Below are 15,103 nucleotides of genomic sequence, written 5' to 3'. Positions count from 1 at the left end.
GGATTTATAGACAGAGGAAAATGTAGATTTATAGACAGTGAGAAATGTAGATTTATAGACAGAGGAAAATGTAGATTTATAGACAGAGGAAAATGTAGATTTATAGACAGAGGAAAATGTAGATTTATAGACAGAGGAAAATGTAGATTTATAGACAGAGGAAAATGCAGACTTATAGACAGTGAGAAATGTAGATTTATAGACAGAGGAAAATGTAGATTTATAGACAGAGGAAAATGTAGATTTATAGACACGGAAAATGTAGATTTATAGACACAGAAATGTAGATTTATAGACAGTGAGAAATGTAGATTTATAGACAGAGGAAAATGCAGACTTATAGACAGTGAGAAATGTAGATTTATAGACAGAGGAAAATGTAGATTTATAGACAGAGGAAATGTAGATTTATAGACAGGAAATGTAGATTTATAGACACAGAAATGTAGATTTATAGACAGAGAGAAATGTAGATTTATAGACAGAGGAAAATGTAGATTTATAGACAGAGGAAAATGCAGACTTATAGACAGTGAGAAATGTAGATTTATAGACAGAGGAAAATGTAGATTTATAGACAGAGGAAAATGTAGATTTATAGACAGAGGAAACTGCAGACTTATAGACAGTGAGAAATGTAGATTTATAGACAGTGAGAAATGTAGATTTATAGACAGAGGAAAATGTAGATTTATAGACACGGAAATGTAGATTTATAGACACAGAAATGTAGATTTATAGACACAGAAATGTAGATTTATAGACGGTGGGAAATGTAGACTTATAGACAGTGAGAAATGTAGATTTATAGACAGAGGAAACTGCAGACTTATAGACAGTGAGAAATGTAGATTTATAGACAGTGAGAAATGTAGATTTATAGACAGAGTAAAATGTAGATTTATAGACACGGAAATGTAGATTTATAGACACAGAAATGTAGATTTATAGACACAGAAATGTAGATTTATAGACAGTGGGAAATGTAGACTTATAGACAGTGAGAAATGTAGATTTATAGACAGAGGAAAATGTAGATTTATAGACAGAGGAAAATGCAGACTTATAGACAGTGAGAAATGTAGATTTATAGACAGAGGAAAATGTAGATTTATAGACACGGAAATGTAGATTTATAGACACAGAAATGTAGATTTATAGACACAGAAATGTAGATTTATAGACAGTGGGAAATGTAGACTTATAGACAGTGAGAAATGTAGATTTATAGACAGAGAAAAATGTAGATTTATAGACAGAGAAAAATGTAGACTTATAGACAGAGGAAAATGCAGACTTATAGACAGTGAGAAATGTAGATTTATAGACAGAGGAAAATGTAGATTTATAGACAGAGAAAAATGTAGACTTATAGACAGAGGAAAATGCAGACTTATAGACAGTGAGAAATGTAGATTTATAGACAGAGAAAAATGTAGATTCAAGGACAAAAAGAAATGTAGATTTATAGACATGGAAATGTGGAATATACTGTCATTCTGCTGGAGCTGAGAGACACTTCACCTGTATACAAAGTTATTTGACACTGGTATTATCATTATATATCTTGTCTATAAAATCTATAAAAAATGTTTGTCATTTTTTAGTGTTGAAAACTTACACTTCTTCAATGGGAAAAAATTCTATTAAGTATATGATGTGATGGTATGTGATCTTTTTTTGTAAACTCTAACTAGTTTTAAGAAAATGAAAACAAAATGAGATGTATATATATTAGAGTTTATATCACTGTGTGATGGCATGCTTGATTGAGGTGTCTCAAACCACAAGGTTAGAACAGTACTGACGGTCGGGGAATATAACTTTGAGTGTGGTGTGCTTGATTGAGAATAAAAATAATCGAAATTATTTATTCATGAAATAGACAATCTCTCATGGAAGAAATGCGAACATGAAAACATGCTGACCATGCACAGAGGCTGGCAGTATTGCTGAATATCATAAAAACAGGAACAGGTAGCACATTGTTGTAGTATTTCGTGTATTGTTAAAGAATTGGGTCATAAAAATAGGTTTAGTTGTGACAGTCTCTCTCTTGGAAAAGATCTATTAAGAAATTGCAAATAGGGTTAGAGAAAAAGGAATTAGAAGGATAAAGAGTTTCAATGTGAGGAGGTTTAAATGATAGGGAAAAGATGTGAAAATAGTTAGTAGAGTCATCTTCTTAAAGTCAAAGTCTCAGTTTTTGAGGGCAGTGACTCAATTTCATTTCAGTCAAATGGATATCTTTATAAAGGGAAGGATAAATTTGCTGTAATTACTAATCATAGTTGTAAGTAATGATAACAATTGCCATCCAAATTCTATCCAAACTTAGCATGTGTGGTGTTGGGTTGGTGGAGATGATAGTTTTATGAGTGTGAGTGAGACAGTAAGTCCCAGACAGAGACAGGTGCTTGGCAGTGTGAGGAGGGCAGGTATCAGCTGTTGTATATAATCATATTTCATTATCTACTACTATCATCAGGTATTAAACAAGTAGGCACCATTCCACATGGATCTTAACTGTGTGGCAGAATAGTGGAATATCCTGTATCTGGGGTTAAGCAGAATAGTGGAATATCCTGTATCTTGGGTATAGCAGAATAGTGGAATATCCTGTATCTGGGGTATAGGAGAATGGTGGAATATCCTGTATCTGGGGTATAGGAGAATGGTGGAATATCCTGTATCTGGGGTATAGCAGAATAGTGGAATATCCTGTATCTGGGGTATAGGAGAATGGTGGAATATCCTGTATCTGGGGTATAGGAGAATGGTGGATTCCCCATTCTATATGGGGTATAAGAGAATGTGAGGATTCCTCTCTCTGGGGGTGTAGTAGATTGTAGAGATCCCAGTTATGTGGGGCATAGCAGAATTATCTGGAGGGTAGCAAGCTGGGTGGTGGGAGAGGGTTGGGGGTTGGGAGGTGGGGGGGGGGGGGGGGGGTTGGTGTTCCCTTCTAGTTGAAATGTAGCAGGATATCCCTTCTAGAAGGGATGAAGTAAAAAAGTGGAGCAGGTGTAAGTTAGGGATGGAAGTTAACTATCATTTTATAATGTATCACTATAACATATTTTAAGATTTGAGAGGGATATTATTGATGAAAATACATGAGTTTATGTATAAAGCTAAGGGGTAAGGTGTAAGACATACCTAAATGATTATAGGATGAAGCATTGGTGCTTTTAAATCATTTAGTGTATTATTTGGGTCATTACCCCATGGAGACTTTTAGATACTAGTATCCATGACGATAAGGCAATGACCCCTCCCACTACTCCCAGTCAAGTGGAGACCATACTGGAATTAAATACAAGGATATTACCAGCAGTAATACACACTGATATTAGGGGCTGTCCATTGAAGAGTCAGAAAGCCAAATTTGATTAATTTTGTCTCGACTATAGGAGATTGAAGCCCTTAAATACTCTTACTGGTAAAACTAGATTGTGATTACATGTAGTTCGGAAGTAGCGATGTAATGTTAGGATTTGACTACCTGTAAGGGCAGTAATAACGCAACCTAATCGAGTGAAATTGCAAGGTCGATCATAAAGCAGCATTCTTCTTCTGTAATGAGGTACGGTCTTGATATGGAAATAATCTGCATTCTGACAATAGAAAATAAGCTGACATAAACACAAAATTACTAGATCGATTGTGTGCTGTAGTTTTATATGAGCACCCTGATAATGTCTCGGTGTAAGATTAAAATAGTAACACAGAATGCTCTGTACAGGTGAGATACCTGTTTGTAACTGTTTTAAGTACAAGAAAGTTACTGTAACTTACAGTCTAAGCACAGGTGAGTTACTAAAGGTGAGTTACTTAAAGTACACTTGTCTAAGGTAGTGTTGAGTCACTTATGTAACTAACAGTCTAACTTCACATCATCATAATCATCATCAACATCATCATCATCAAGGTGAGTTACTGTAACTTACAGTCTAAGTAAAGGTGAGTTACTGTAACTTACAGTCTAAGTACTTGTTTGTATGGTCAGTGTTGTCTCTGTTATCATAACTTACAGTCTAAGTAATGATCATCACAGTCATCACATCATCATCATCAGTACAGTCTAAGTAAAGGTGAGTTACTGTAACTTACAGTCAAAGTACAGGTGAGTTACTGTAACTTACATCATACAACTCATCATCATCTCATCATCATCATCATCATCATCATCATCATCATCATCAGACAGACAAGGTGAGTTACTGTAACTTACAGTCTAAGTACAGGTGAGTTACTGTAACTTACAGTCTAAGTACAGGTGAGTTACTGTAACTTACAGTCTAAGTACAGGTGAGTTACTGTAACTTACAGTCTAAGTACAGGTGAGTTACTGTAACTTACAGTCTAAGTACAGGTGAGTCACTGTAACTTACAGTCTAAGTACAGGTGAGTTACTGTAACTTACAGTCTAAGTACAGGTGAGTTACTGTAACTTTATCATCATCATCATCATCATCATCATCATCATCATCATCATCATCATCATCATCATCAGACAGACAAGGTGAGTTACTGTAAGTAGGACTTGTTTGTATGGGAGTGTTGTCTCTGTTATCATCATCATCATCATCATCATCATCATCATCATCATCATCATCATCATCATCACATTACATAGGAAACGCCTCTGATTTAATTCATAAACAGTGTATTCACTTAGTAGAAATGGTTTTGGTGGAGTAGAAGAGATAAATGGCTAGATGTGAGGGTTTTATAATAGGCCAAGGCCTTGTGTTATTGAACAGTTCTTATCAGGGTCAGATTCACGTTCAGGTATTGGCACAGAGAAAGTCTCACTGCTGTAACAAAAACGGTAAAATAGATATTTTTCAGGTTAGCCTGTCCTACAGCCTTACTGAGCAGTTTTAACCTCCAACTTTATCTAATATTTATGCAATAGATGTCTTTCAAACTTACAACCAATAGTTGGCCTTCCTACCAATACTTGTCCTGTAGCCTTACAACCTATTTATATAAATAGTTGGCCTTCCTACCAATACTTGTCCTGTAGCCTTACAACCTATTTATATAAATAGTTGGCCTTCCTACCAATACTTGTCCTTTTGCCTTACAACCTATTAATATAAATAGTTGGCCTTCCTACCAATACTTGTCCTGTAGCCTTATAACCTATTTATATGTCCCGTAGCCTTACAACCTATTTATATGTCCTGTAGCCTTACAACCTATTTATATAAATAGTTGGCCTTCCTACCGATACTTGTCCTGTAGCCTTACAACCTATTTATATAAATAGTTGGCCTTCCTACCAATACTTGTCCTGTAGCCTTACAACCTATTTATATAAATAGTTGGCCTTCCTACCAATACTTGTCCTATAGCCTTACAACCTATTAATATAAATAGTTGGCCTTCCTACCAATACTTGTCCTGTAGCCTTATAACCTATTTATATGTCCCGTAGCCTTACAACCTATTTATATGTCCTGTAGCCTTACAACCTATTTATATAAATAGTTGGCCTTCCTACCAATACTTGTCCTGTAGCCTTACAACCTATTTATATGAATAGCTGGCCTCTATCAAAAGTTGTCATTCAAACTTATAACCAGTAGTTATCCACTGAACGTAAAGGGAATCAGTTGATAGAAGCTTGAGATGTGTTACATCAAATGAAAATCTAAGTTGTGTGCAGGTTAAGGCTTCCTACCTGAGGTGACTTGTGTTTCTCAGGAAGCAGAGACAGGGACTGGTCTTTGCTGTGTTGGTTGTATCCTTGGGCAAGGCACTTTACCGTTATTGCTGTGAGAATATTTGATGGGCCTTTTGTATGTTGTTCAGTGAACTAGCTACCAGTTACTACAAAAGGACCATGCCTCAAAATGACCCTGGTTGTTCATGGGCCGATACTTGAAGCAGACTCTGAACTTTTAGTTTTCTTTGCATCTGAATTATTGTGAAATTTGTGTCCGATATATTTTTGAAGCCAGATTACACAGTATTAGAGGAAGAGATCAGTACCTGTCAAGTTAACGTCTCAAGTACTCCTGTAATAGACACCCCTTTGTTTACTTGAGGTACCTGTAGTATACTGTAAACAAAACACACCTGTCGGTGGGACAACTCTGTGTTGTAATAGGACACCTATATACAGTACTGTTAGGTGGTGTGGCTTGTGGTTGGGTAAGGTATTGCTGTGGGAAAGGGGACGTACCTATACATTTAAGGATTGGCCTGGGAATGTAAACAAACATTACACATCCACTTTAAACAATTACCTGTTTTTCTTGTCACCTTGATGTGATAAATGGTTCAATGCCCGTTGTTTTCAACTAACCTTGTTCTCTTTTACAGAGTTTAACCACAATTTGATTTCTGTAATAGAGTTTGGCTATAAGTAACTTTCAGCTCTTATTAATTAAAATGACATCAAAGGACATCAGTCCAAGCAATATGAAATCTTTATGAGACTTACAAAATTTCATATGTAGCAAATATCATTAGGAAAAAGGAATGGTTTCGTGTAAAATTGTGTTTCCTCCAGAGGTTATCGCATTTGATAAAGAATGTCTGAGAAATCAGCTTGTGAAGTAGTATCTCGGTGAAATATCAGTGAAATAAATACATAGTGTCTATTCATGTAGTCCTATTGATTTTTAAGCATGACCACTTGTGTCAGGATATGCGTGTTACAAAGTGTATCATAAAGATGTATAGGAGAAATATAACCATGGTTAGCTCTGGTAAAACCCAAGTAGCATGATCCATGCTCTGTGGAGACCTAATTCTCCACCTCTCTCGCCACAGCCAGAGACACTAGCAACTTCAATATATTGTCACGAATGTTTGGCAAAAACAAAAGAACCGCTTATTTCCTATTTTGCTTTATTTGCATATACATTCAATTAGTAACCAATCACGCAAGACCTACAGAATCAGGCTCAGGAATAAGATCCAATCAGGCAAAGTCTTCCTCAAGAAATTGGACTTCGCTGCCAATCAGGGAAATTTTTTTCTGAAAGATGTTGTTCAAGGATAAATGGCGAAATTCTCCACTTAACATGTCCATAATGTTGTATTATTTATTGAAATTTGTGTTTACTTGAATATAGAATCATAGAGCAAATTGATTATCAGTGGAGTAATGTTAAGATGTACAACAGGGATGTAACAGGTCTTCCACAGTCTTGATACAAAAATACTTCAGGGTTAAAGACTCTCTTCCATAGTAATGAAGCTCCTCTGGACATGTGTCTTAATTGTTTGTCCTTTTACATGTGTCTTAAATGTTTGTTCCTTCGTTTAAACACATTTGATTTTTTTGTCCATTTATATGTGTCTTAGTCATTTGTCCTTTTACATTTGTCTTATTTGTTAGTCCTTTTACATTTGTCTTATTTGTTTGTCCTTTTCCATTTGTCTTATTTGTTTGTCTCTTTACATTTGTCTTATTTGTTTGTCCTTTTCTTGATTTTTTTGTCCTTTTCTTGAAATATGTATCATATTTGTTTCTTTACTTGAATCTAATCCCCCTCTACATGTGTTGAATTCTTTTCTACTTTGATCTAAATTATCTTTTCATGTGTCTTATCCATTTTTACATGTGTCTTATCCATTTTTACATGTGTGTAATCCATCATTACATGTGTCTTATCCATTTTTACATGTGTCTTATCCATTTTTACATGTGTCTTATCCATTTTTACATGTGTCTTATCCATTTTTACATGTGTGTAATCCATCATTACATGTGTCTAATCCCCCTTTACTCTTAGAAATTGTCTGATGTGATGTAGCGATAAGTTCAATAGTTTTACAATCTCTTCTGTGTCTGTGGTAAAAAGGTCAGACAATGAGAGGAGATAGAAACATTAAGAAACATATTTATTTTGGTGTGTTTAGAGTCAGCAGTCATTTGTGCTTGGTCAGCAGAAACTGTTTGGTTGTCACATCTCTTTGTGTTGTGTAATATATCTGATGGTCATTACCAGCACTCCATTCAGGTAAAACACTTGGCTGTGTTTCCCTCTGTCTTTGCTGCAGGTTATTAAAATATTACTTTTGCTTATCGTTGTTATATCCCTGGATAGATACATGTTCTCATGCCAGGCTTTTGCTGTTTATCATCAACTTCATAGCCATTGGCAATGTTGATGGCTTTATTTTAACGATTCCCTCGATTCCCTCGCTAACATTTCTCTTTGATGAAATATGTGTGTTAATTTAGCAAAGTATCTGTTGCTGTATCTTGTGTGGTGGGGATTGTAGGAAAGGTGTGCACTTTTATACCTCCCTATACACTCAGGTCAGTGTTGAAGCCTTAAACGTACATGTTTTTTTTACATCAATAATGTAACTTTAGACACAGTCGTTTAACGAGCGAGCAAGTGCATGGGGATGACAAGCAATCCTGTAATTGGTGCGGAGGGATTCGGAGTGTTACGCAATGCAGCACTATCTTAACACAATAACAAGCCTGACTCTGTAAGAGACCTACAGCTCTCATCATCACAATAAAGAAACACTACCAGGAAATTCTAATTGTTAGAATTAGTTTCAGAATATTCATTGCTTTGAAAATCATCTAAATCTACCATGGTGGAGCATGAATAATGGCTGCCAACAATTAGCATGTTTTGAAATTGAAAGCATAGAGAATAGGAGAACTTGATAAAGAAGTACTGCGAGAGTTCTGTTGTCACGGGATTGTAAATATCACCAATGGCTCAAAGAATCATTGATTTACCAAAAAATATCAAATAAAAACTGGGAGGAATAGTGTAGAATGTATAATTTTCTCACAAAATGATGGAAGGATGGAATTGTAAGTGTTAAATATCGCATTAAACTTCGCGTGGTGACGTATTACCATAGCAACAGAAACGGAATGATACTGTTCTCTTAGTAATTGGAGACATTGAATTGCAAATGTTGCAAGTAGGTTTTAGAATATCTGTACAAATTCTAACAGCTGATTCTCAATCATTGAGGATGAATATATGCTGTGTGATTGAAGTCAGATGCTGGTTGAATATAGCTTGTGTAATCAAAACAATGCGTCTATCATTAACATTTCTTAACAGAAGAAAAATAAAAGAAAACATTGCCATTTGTTAGAATGTGTTAGGACGATATTTAAAGTAATGTTGAATTTGCTGTAATCTGCTCTTTGCTGCAGCTCTGCTGTTAAACATATGGCATTGGACTGCACCAGGGAGTGCACCTCACTCCAATTAAAATATCTTAATTCAGAGCATCTAGCTTGCTGATGGGGAGGCGACACCAGGTGCCAACTCAGAGAAATAGAAATGTTGAAAGCAGTGCTTGTTTTTAAGTAAATTGATGAGTGCTAAGTTCAATGTTCTTTAATTGCCTTTCAACTCACTCATTATGAGCCTGCAGTTAAACAACAATGTAATGATTTTAAAATTTGAATTGTAATTACCTATCATTGATTTGAATCTAAATGATGCTGTAGATTTATTTCCTTATAAAGGAAACCCATTTCTATATTATGGTTGTAATTCTAGCGTCCTCATCCCCAGGCTACTCCCTCCTTGGGCAGGTACAAAACAACCAGACAGAAATATGTTTACTTAGAAATGGAATGCTATGATACTTGAGTAGGAATGTAACAGATTACACAAGCCTTCTTTAGATCTGTACATGTTACTTACAGACAATCAATCCAGTAGACACATCAATTAAATTGAAAAGATATTGATCAAACTAGCTGGGGAAACTATCATCATTTCATCTGTCTACTGTACTTAGTACAAACAGGCTCATTAGAGTTACCTGGCTCCTAATATTACTCCCATTGAAGATCCATGTATCTAACTTAGTGTATCAGGTAGACTTATAGGAACGATGAGCTATATATACCAGACTAACAAGCACCTGCCTGTATTAATGGCTTCTAAATTAACTGAAGCAGCAATTATCTGTTTATTTGAAAGTAACAACACTTGTGTATCTGAAGACTTGTTCATTATAGTAATATTTCTACTGCTGTAAACCTACATCATTCTCTAAAATCAAATTCTAGCACATTATCTTTTTTTTCACAAATGAGCACATCAATAACTTCATGCTCTCTTTATGAATGAAACAGAATCACCATAGATAGATAAAATGTGATCATATTGTAGCACAATACTTTCAGCTCAAAAAGTGCTATAATCAGTTTACTGCTATAATTTGTCCTTTTGCAATACTCTGTAATATGTGGGTATATCCCTTTCACTATCCAATATATGAGTGTAGCTAGGCCTACTAGGTCTACAGAACAAAACAATATAAGGTTCTATGCGTAAAATGTCTCGCCATGTTACATCTCGTTCTAAATTAATGTTATATCTTAGAATCTCTTTTAAATTTGGTCCATATTTATCCTAATGTGTTAAACCATTTAAGTTCTATTCCTGATCAGATTCTGGTTTACATAGGAGGAAGGGTTGGTAATAAGACCACACTCATCTCCCCCACCCCTCCAGGTTTATTGTAGAATAATATACATTGTAATCAACTGTAAAATGACCTCAGTGACCTAGTTTCTGTCACACTGACATGCAGTTTGCATTCTGTTTTCATTCTGCAAACATATTTTTTACCTTTCTTGCTTCTTTCTTTAGTTATTGTGTGTTTAACTTTTTTTCTGACTGATTTTCCAGGTTTCCATATCAGCCCAGAAGTCAGCAGAAGCATATGAAGAGGTTGTCATCCAGGAAGGCAATGCTATCAGGAAGAACATGTACTTCGACAATGACCAGCGCCACCTATACGCATTCACAGATACAAAGGTAGGTAACCCTTAGTGCCTTATATGCCTAACAGACATTAACTGGACCAAACACACAAGGTCAAGTACACATTGGGGTGATAGATGTTTGATCATTTTTGTTTGGTAGAAAAACAAACCAGTCATTGACAAAGAAATCATAACATTTCAGATAATTCTAAGTAAGAAAAGCTGATTTGTAGGTAGCTTCAGTTTTCCAAAAGCTTCTGTGTTATTAATTGAAAAATGATGGGTTGAAGGTCGAGTTAATATTAACATTATGTCTCTGTTACTGTCGGATCCAACTTGAGGGGAATCAGATGGAGAACTTACTGTATTGATTGTGTCATTACTCAGTAATTGATGTCAGAAGGTTTTATGTGAAAAGGAAATAACTGTGGTACTTTCAAGGTTGTCTTTCTATCACAATGTTACAGTGAAATCAGGGATGATATTCCTATTTGAAAATGCTGATTAGGGAAATCGTTGTAAGAATCTTGTGGTAATTTCTGTAAAATGTGTCCTCTGTGAATCAGCCATACTGGTATAGCTGGGTTTAATTGTTAAACAAAGGCTCCAGATCCAATAATTAGAGCCTCAGGACTCCAGAGACCAAGAGAATATTTCACTAGCAGCAGCAATCTGTATTTTTGAGTTTCAATGTGGAGACAGAACTGTATCTAGACATCATAGCTAGCAGTTTATGTACATATAGTCCTCATTCTGTAGGGGCTGTTATTGTCAGAAATGATAGAATGTTTGTGGGTTCATGTCAGAACAAGAAAGATAGGATTCCACACGAAGTAGAGAATATCATCAAACTAGTTACTGTAAAACTGACGATAACAAAAATAAAACAGTGTGATTAGAAATGGCTGATATTTTGTAACCTTTTTTTCAACTTCTCTGCATTACATATTAGTATATTGAACAAATATGTCAGCTAACATCATATCAATTATCATCTTTTTGAGGTTTCATGGCAATAGAGGAAATAACTGTCATTATTGTTTTCTTTTCTCATTTACAATTTGCTATAATTCCAAAAGACAAAAGGAAACACATATCTCACTTAGCGCACCTTTTTAAGGGATCGCCGTATTCATCCTTAGTTGCTCAATTGGAAAACAAAAGATAAAAAAAAAAAGCCAGATTGAAATAGATTGATGGCTAAGGACCGTAAAATCCACTTCATATGGCGCAAGGTGATGGCTGGAAACCAAAATTGATCAGTCCATTCAATCTATCAAGGCCTAGGCTCCTTGTATGTAGCCTGGGGGCATGATGGAGCAGCACATGGCAAGCATTGCTTGTTCCGTTTACAGAGCTGGGGGCCACTACAGATTTGTTAGACAAATTGTGGGCTTTTAATTTCAAGTAAGGTCTGAGGAACAAGACTATGTGATTAAGATGAAGTTATGCTGTTTGATGCTTGTCTCTAAAGGTGTATTATTTTCTGGCTGTGTGGAGGAAATCACATACACAAGCTCCTGACAAAATTTCAACATAGATATTGATTATTGTAGAAATAGTTTGTCTAGAAGAATCTGTCTTTGTCATTCTTTCCATTTAAGAGAAAATTGAAATTCTCGATAGAAGATTTTTTCTCTCAAGTTTTCGTGACTATGCTTATGATTATGGTGAAATATATGTACGTCATACAGTGTGCATTGTAGATGCTACCGCATACCTAGACCTAAACGACCTTGTAATGTAAAGGGTTTGTTTTAAAACCAAAATTACATTTTCTAGGTACATGTGTATCTTTATGTCTTTTCCCATGGAGTGAAGGTAGTTATTTCCTTTGGAGAACAACTCTATATTCCTAATATGGACATTGATTACCATGCCAACATGCAATTTCCTGAAGCTGTTGGTTACTGACAGGAATCGTGAATTTCGATCTCTCTGGATGGATGTTATATAGAAAATTCTGCCATGTAATAACGCTTGATACTATTTATATTGATATAATATAGAATATCACATCACGTAGAAGACAGTAACATGTGAGATAAATGTACGATAATCCTCACATTACTATATTTATCAGGACATAAGCCTAAGGGCTGAATTTACTATCATTGATTTAAAGGAGAGTGTGGGCTTATTACATCACAATGAAAAAGCATTTTACTAAAACTACGAGAGTTGAGGGTGGGCTTATTACAGGACAGTGATAAAGCATTTTGTGACATTTCTGCTAAAACTTCAGTAGTTGAGAGTGGTCTTATTACCAGGCATGGACTTAATGGTGAATAGATACGGTATGTTTTGTTTGTGCCTGTTTGTCAATGGACTGAAGCTAAAGTCTAACAATGACCAGAGAGGAAACGGTCAGTTAGCTATGATGGATGACACTTGTTGGGTCATCTGTCATCATTGACATGTGGGTGTGAGAATAAGACATGTATGGTCAATAAAACAGTTGGTCAACCTGCTTCATGTATTTTTTTTACTAGTCTGTGTCTTGTTAATGTTTTTCATTGATCTGTGTCCTGGGCATGCTTGATTGACCTATAATTTGAAATATTATCAGTGTTTTCTTAACACTTTTTTAATGGTTTCTGGACCAGAGGTTTAGAAGGTTTGGAATATCCTTTGATTTCAATTTCATACACTCTACTTAAACACTAGTCTTTATTGATCACGGTCAAAACCTTCTACAAATATACATACCTGCCAATTTGCTTTGTAAGAGTTTCTTTAGGTTAAGTTACCAATTCTCTGTGTTGTTAGAAGAAAATATTACCAACAGAAAGTAGAAATCTTTTGTTTGGAGGTATCATTTGTATTATCGGCTAACCATTCACCTATAATGAGCACACATCACTCACACGCACTAATATTCATGCAAAAGTCAATGGGATGTTTTTTCCTCATTAGTTTTTGTTTTAACACTGAGCGGGTAAATCTGACGTAAACCTCGTAAACCTCGCTGACATAGTTGTCTTGATCTGAAAGACCATGCGTGCACGGCAATCTAGCAAATACCGTCATTAAAAACAAAGCAAGGTTCTTCAGAACATCAGAGAGAGCTGGAAACAAGTTACCATTAATTCAAAGTATCCATAAATAATACATTAATTGCTTTTACATTTACCATCATACCTCCTGAAGCTGGTATTCTCACCCCGTACCCAACACTGCTACCGCCTACATCAATGATTTGGCTGAAGTTCCGCTGAAGGATATAAAAGCACCATTTACAATGTTGTCAGGATATTGTGATATTGTCACTAAAAGCTTTCCTCTGGGGTCCAAACATAACTCTAGCTACAGATCTTTCATTGTAAAATTTTCACAATCTGTTTTTGAAATTTTAAGTAGAGAAAGGAAAAAAATAAAATACAGATTATTAGGATAAAAAGTAGACGCTGTAAAACGTTTTTATACTGAAAGGTTGTATATGTCTGGCAGGTTGCTGTAATACAAGATAATGTTTGGTTCAACATATTTCATCCCCCAATAATCCAAGGGAACAACAATACATACATTATGGTTGACTCTAAGTCAGGGATGGGCTTATTATTGAACACTTAGATACTTTTAGTTGGTAATGCTATAGAACAGAAATGGATGAGCTTATTACCAGACATGGCTTATTATCAGTTATGTTACCAAAAGGTATTTGTAGGAGGAATTTTTAAATTCAAAGTATGGCAATTATGATCATATGAAGGTCAAAACACTTCCTATCGAAACAATGCAAGATTACTTAAAAGACTGAAATCCTGCTGATTGGTACCATGGAGATATTCTTGGGAATAACCATGGAAGAATTTCAACAGATTTATAAAAGATTTTATGATTTTTCATTGGGACCAATACCATTAACTCCATTCTAAAGAAATCAGTAGAGTTGATAAGACAAATCATATTTCTTAATTTCTTGATTAATTTTGTTTAAGACCTGTCATAAACAAGAAGGCGGATTAAAATGTTTATTTGTTTTTTAACGATGGAATGTTATGAGAATATCATCAATTACAAGGGCACCTGTTACTCATGAAACATTGTGTATATGTGCGTGCATGTGTGTGTGTGGGGGGAGGGGGAGTAATGGAGTTGCAAACCACAAGTCACTGTCAAATCAGCACTGGAGTCACTCAAGCATGAAGTTTACGAGGGGACTATGGAGACTGATAAGAAAACAATGCCTCAGCATCGTTCATCATTGACAGTGCACTGGATTGATGTGCTATTGATTTCTAAGTTGGTATCAAAACTTATCGCCAAAGCTTCTCTGCCTGGCGTCTCGCCTGTGCCAAATCATGGAAGTTGACGTACTCCAAGTCAGGAACAACATTATAGGTACATGGTGAGAAAAGCACTTCTGTG

General features: G+C 35.4%; 1 protein-coding gene across 1 annotated transcript in view; it reads left to right on the top strand.

The window, feature by feature from the left end:
- The window catches only part of LOC132553264 (plexin-A4-like), a 197,963-nt gene that overhangs the window by 41,132 nt on the left and 141,728 nt on the right, over positions 1-15,103 (top strand). The window contains exon 4 of the mRNA XM_060217496.1: positions 10,656-10,784. Coding sequence (XP_060073479.1) covers positions 10,656-10,784 — 129 coding nt within the window. The remainder of the gene's footprint in view (positions 1-10,655; positions 10,785-15,103) is intronic.

The sequence above is a fragment of the Ylistrum balloti genome, unplaced genomic scaffold (assembly GCF_031769215.1).
Source record: "Ylistrum balloti isolate Yb309-2 unplaced genomic scaffold, AGI_CSIRO_Ybal_v1 Utg370312, whole genome shotgun sequence".
Classification (NCBI taxonomy): Eukaryota; Metazoa; Mollusca; class Bivalvia; order Pectinida; family Pectinidae; genus Ylistrum; species Ylistrum balloti.
The sequence above is the reverse complement of the archived record's forward strand: the minus strand, read 5'-3'. Positions and strand labels throughout refer to the sequence as shown.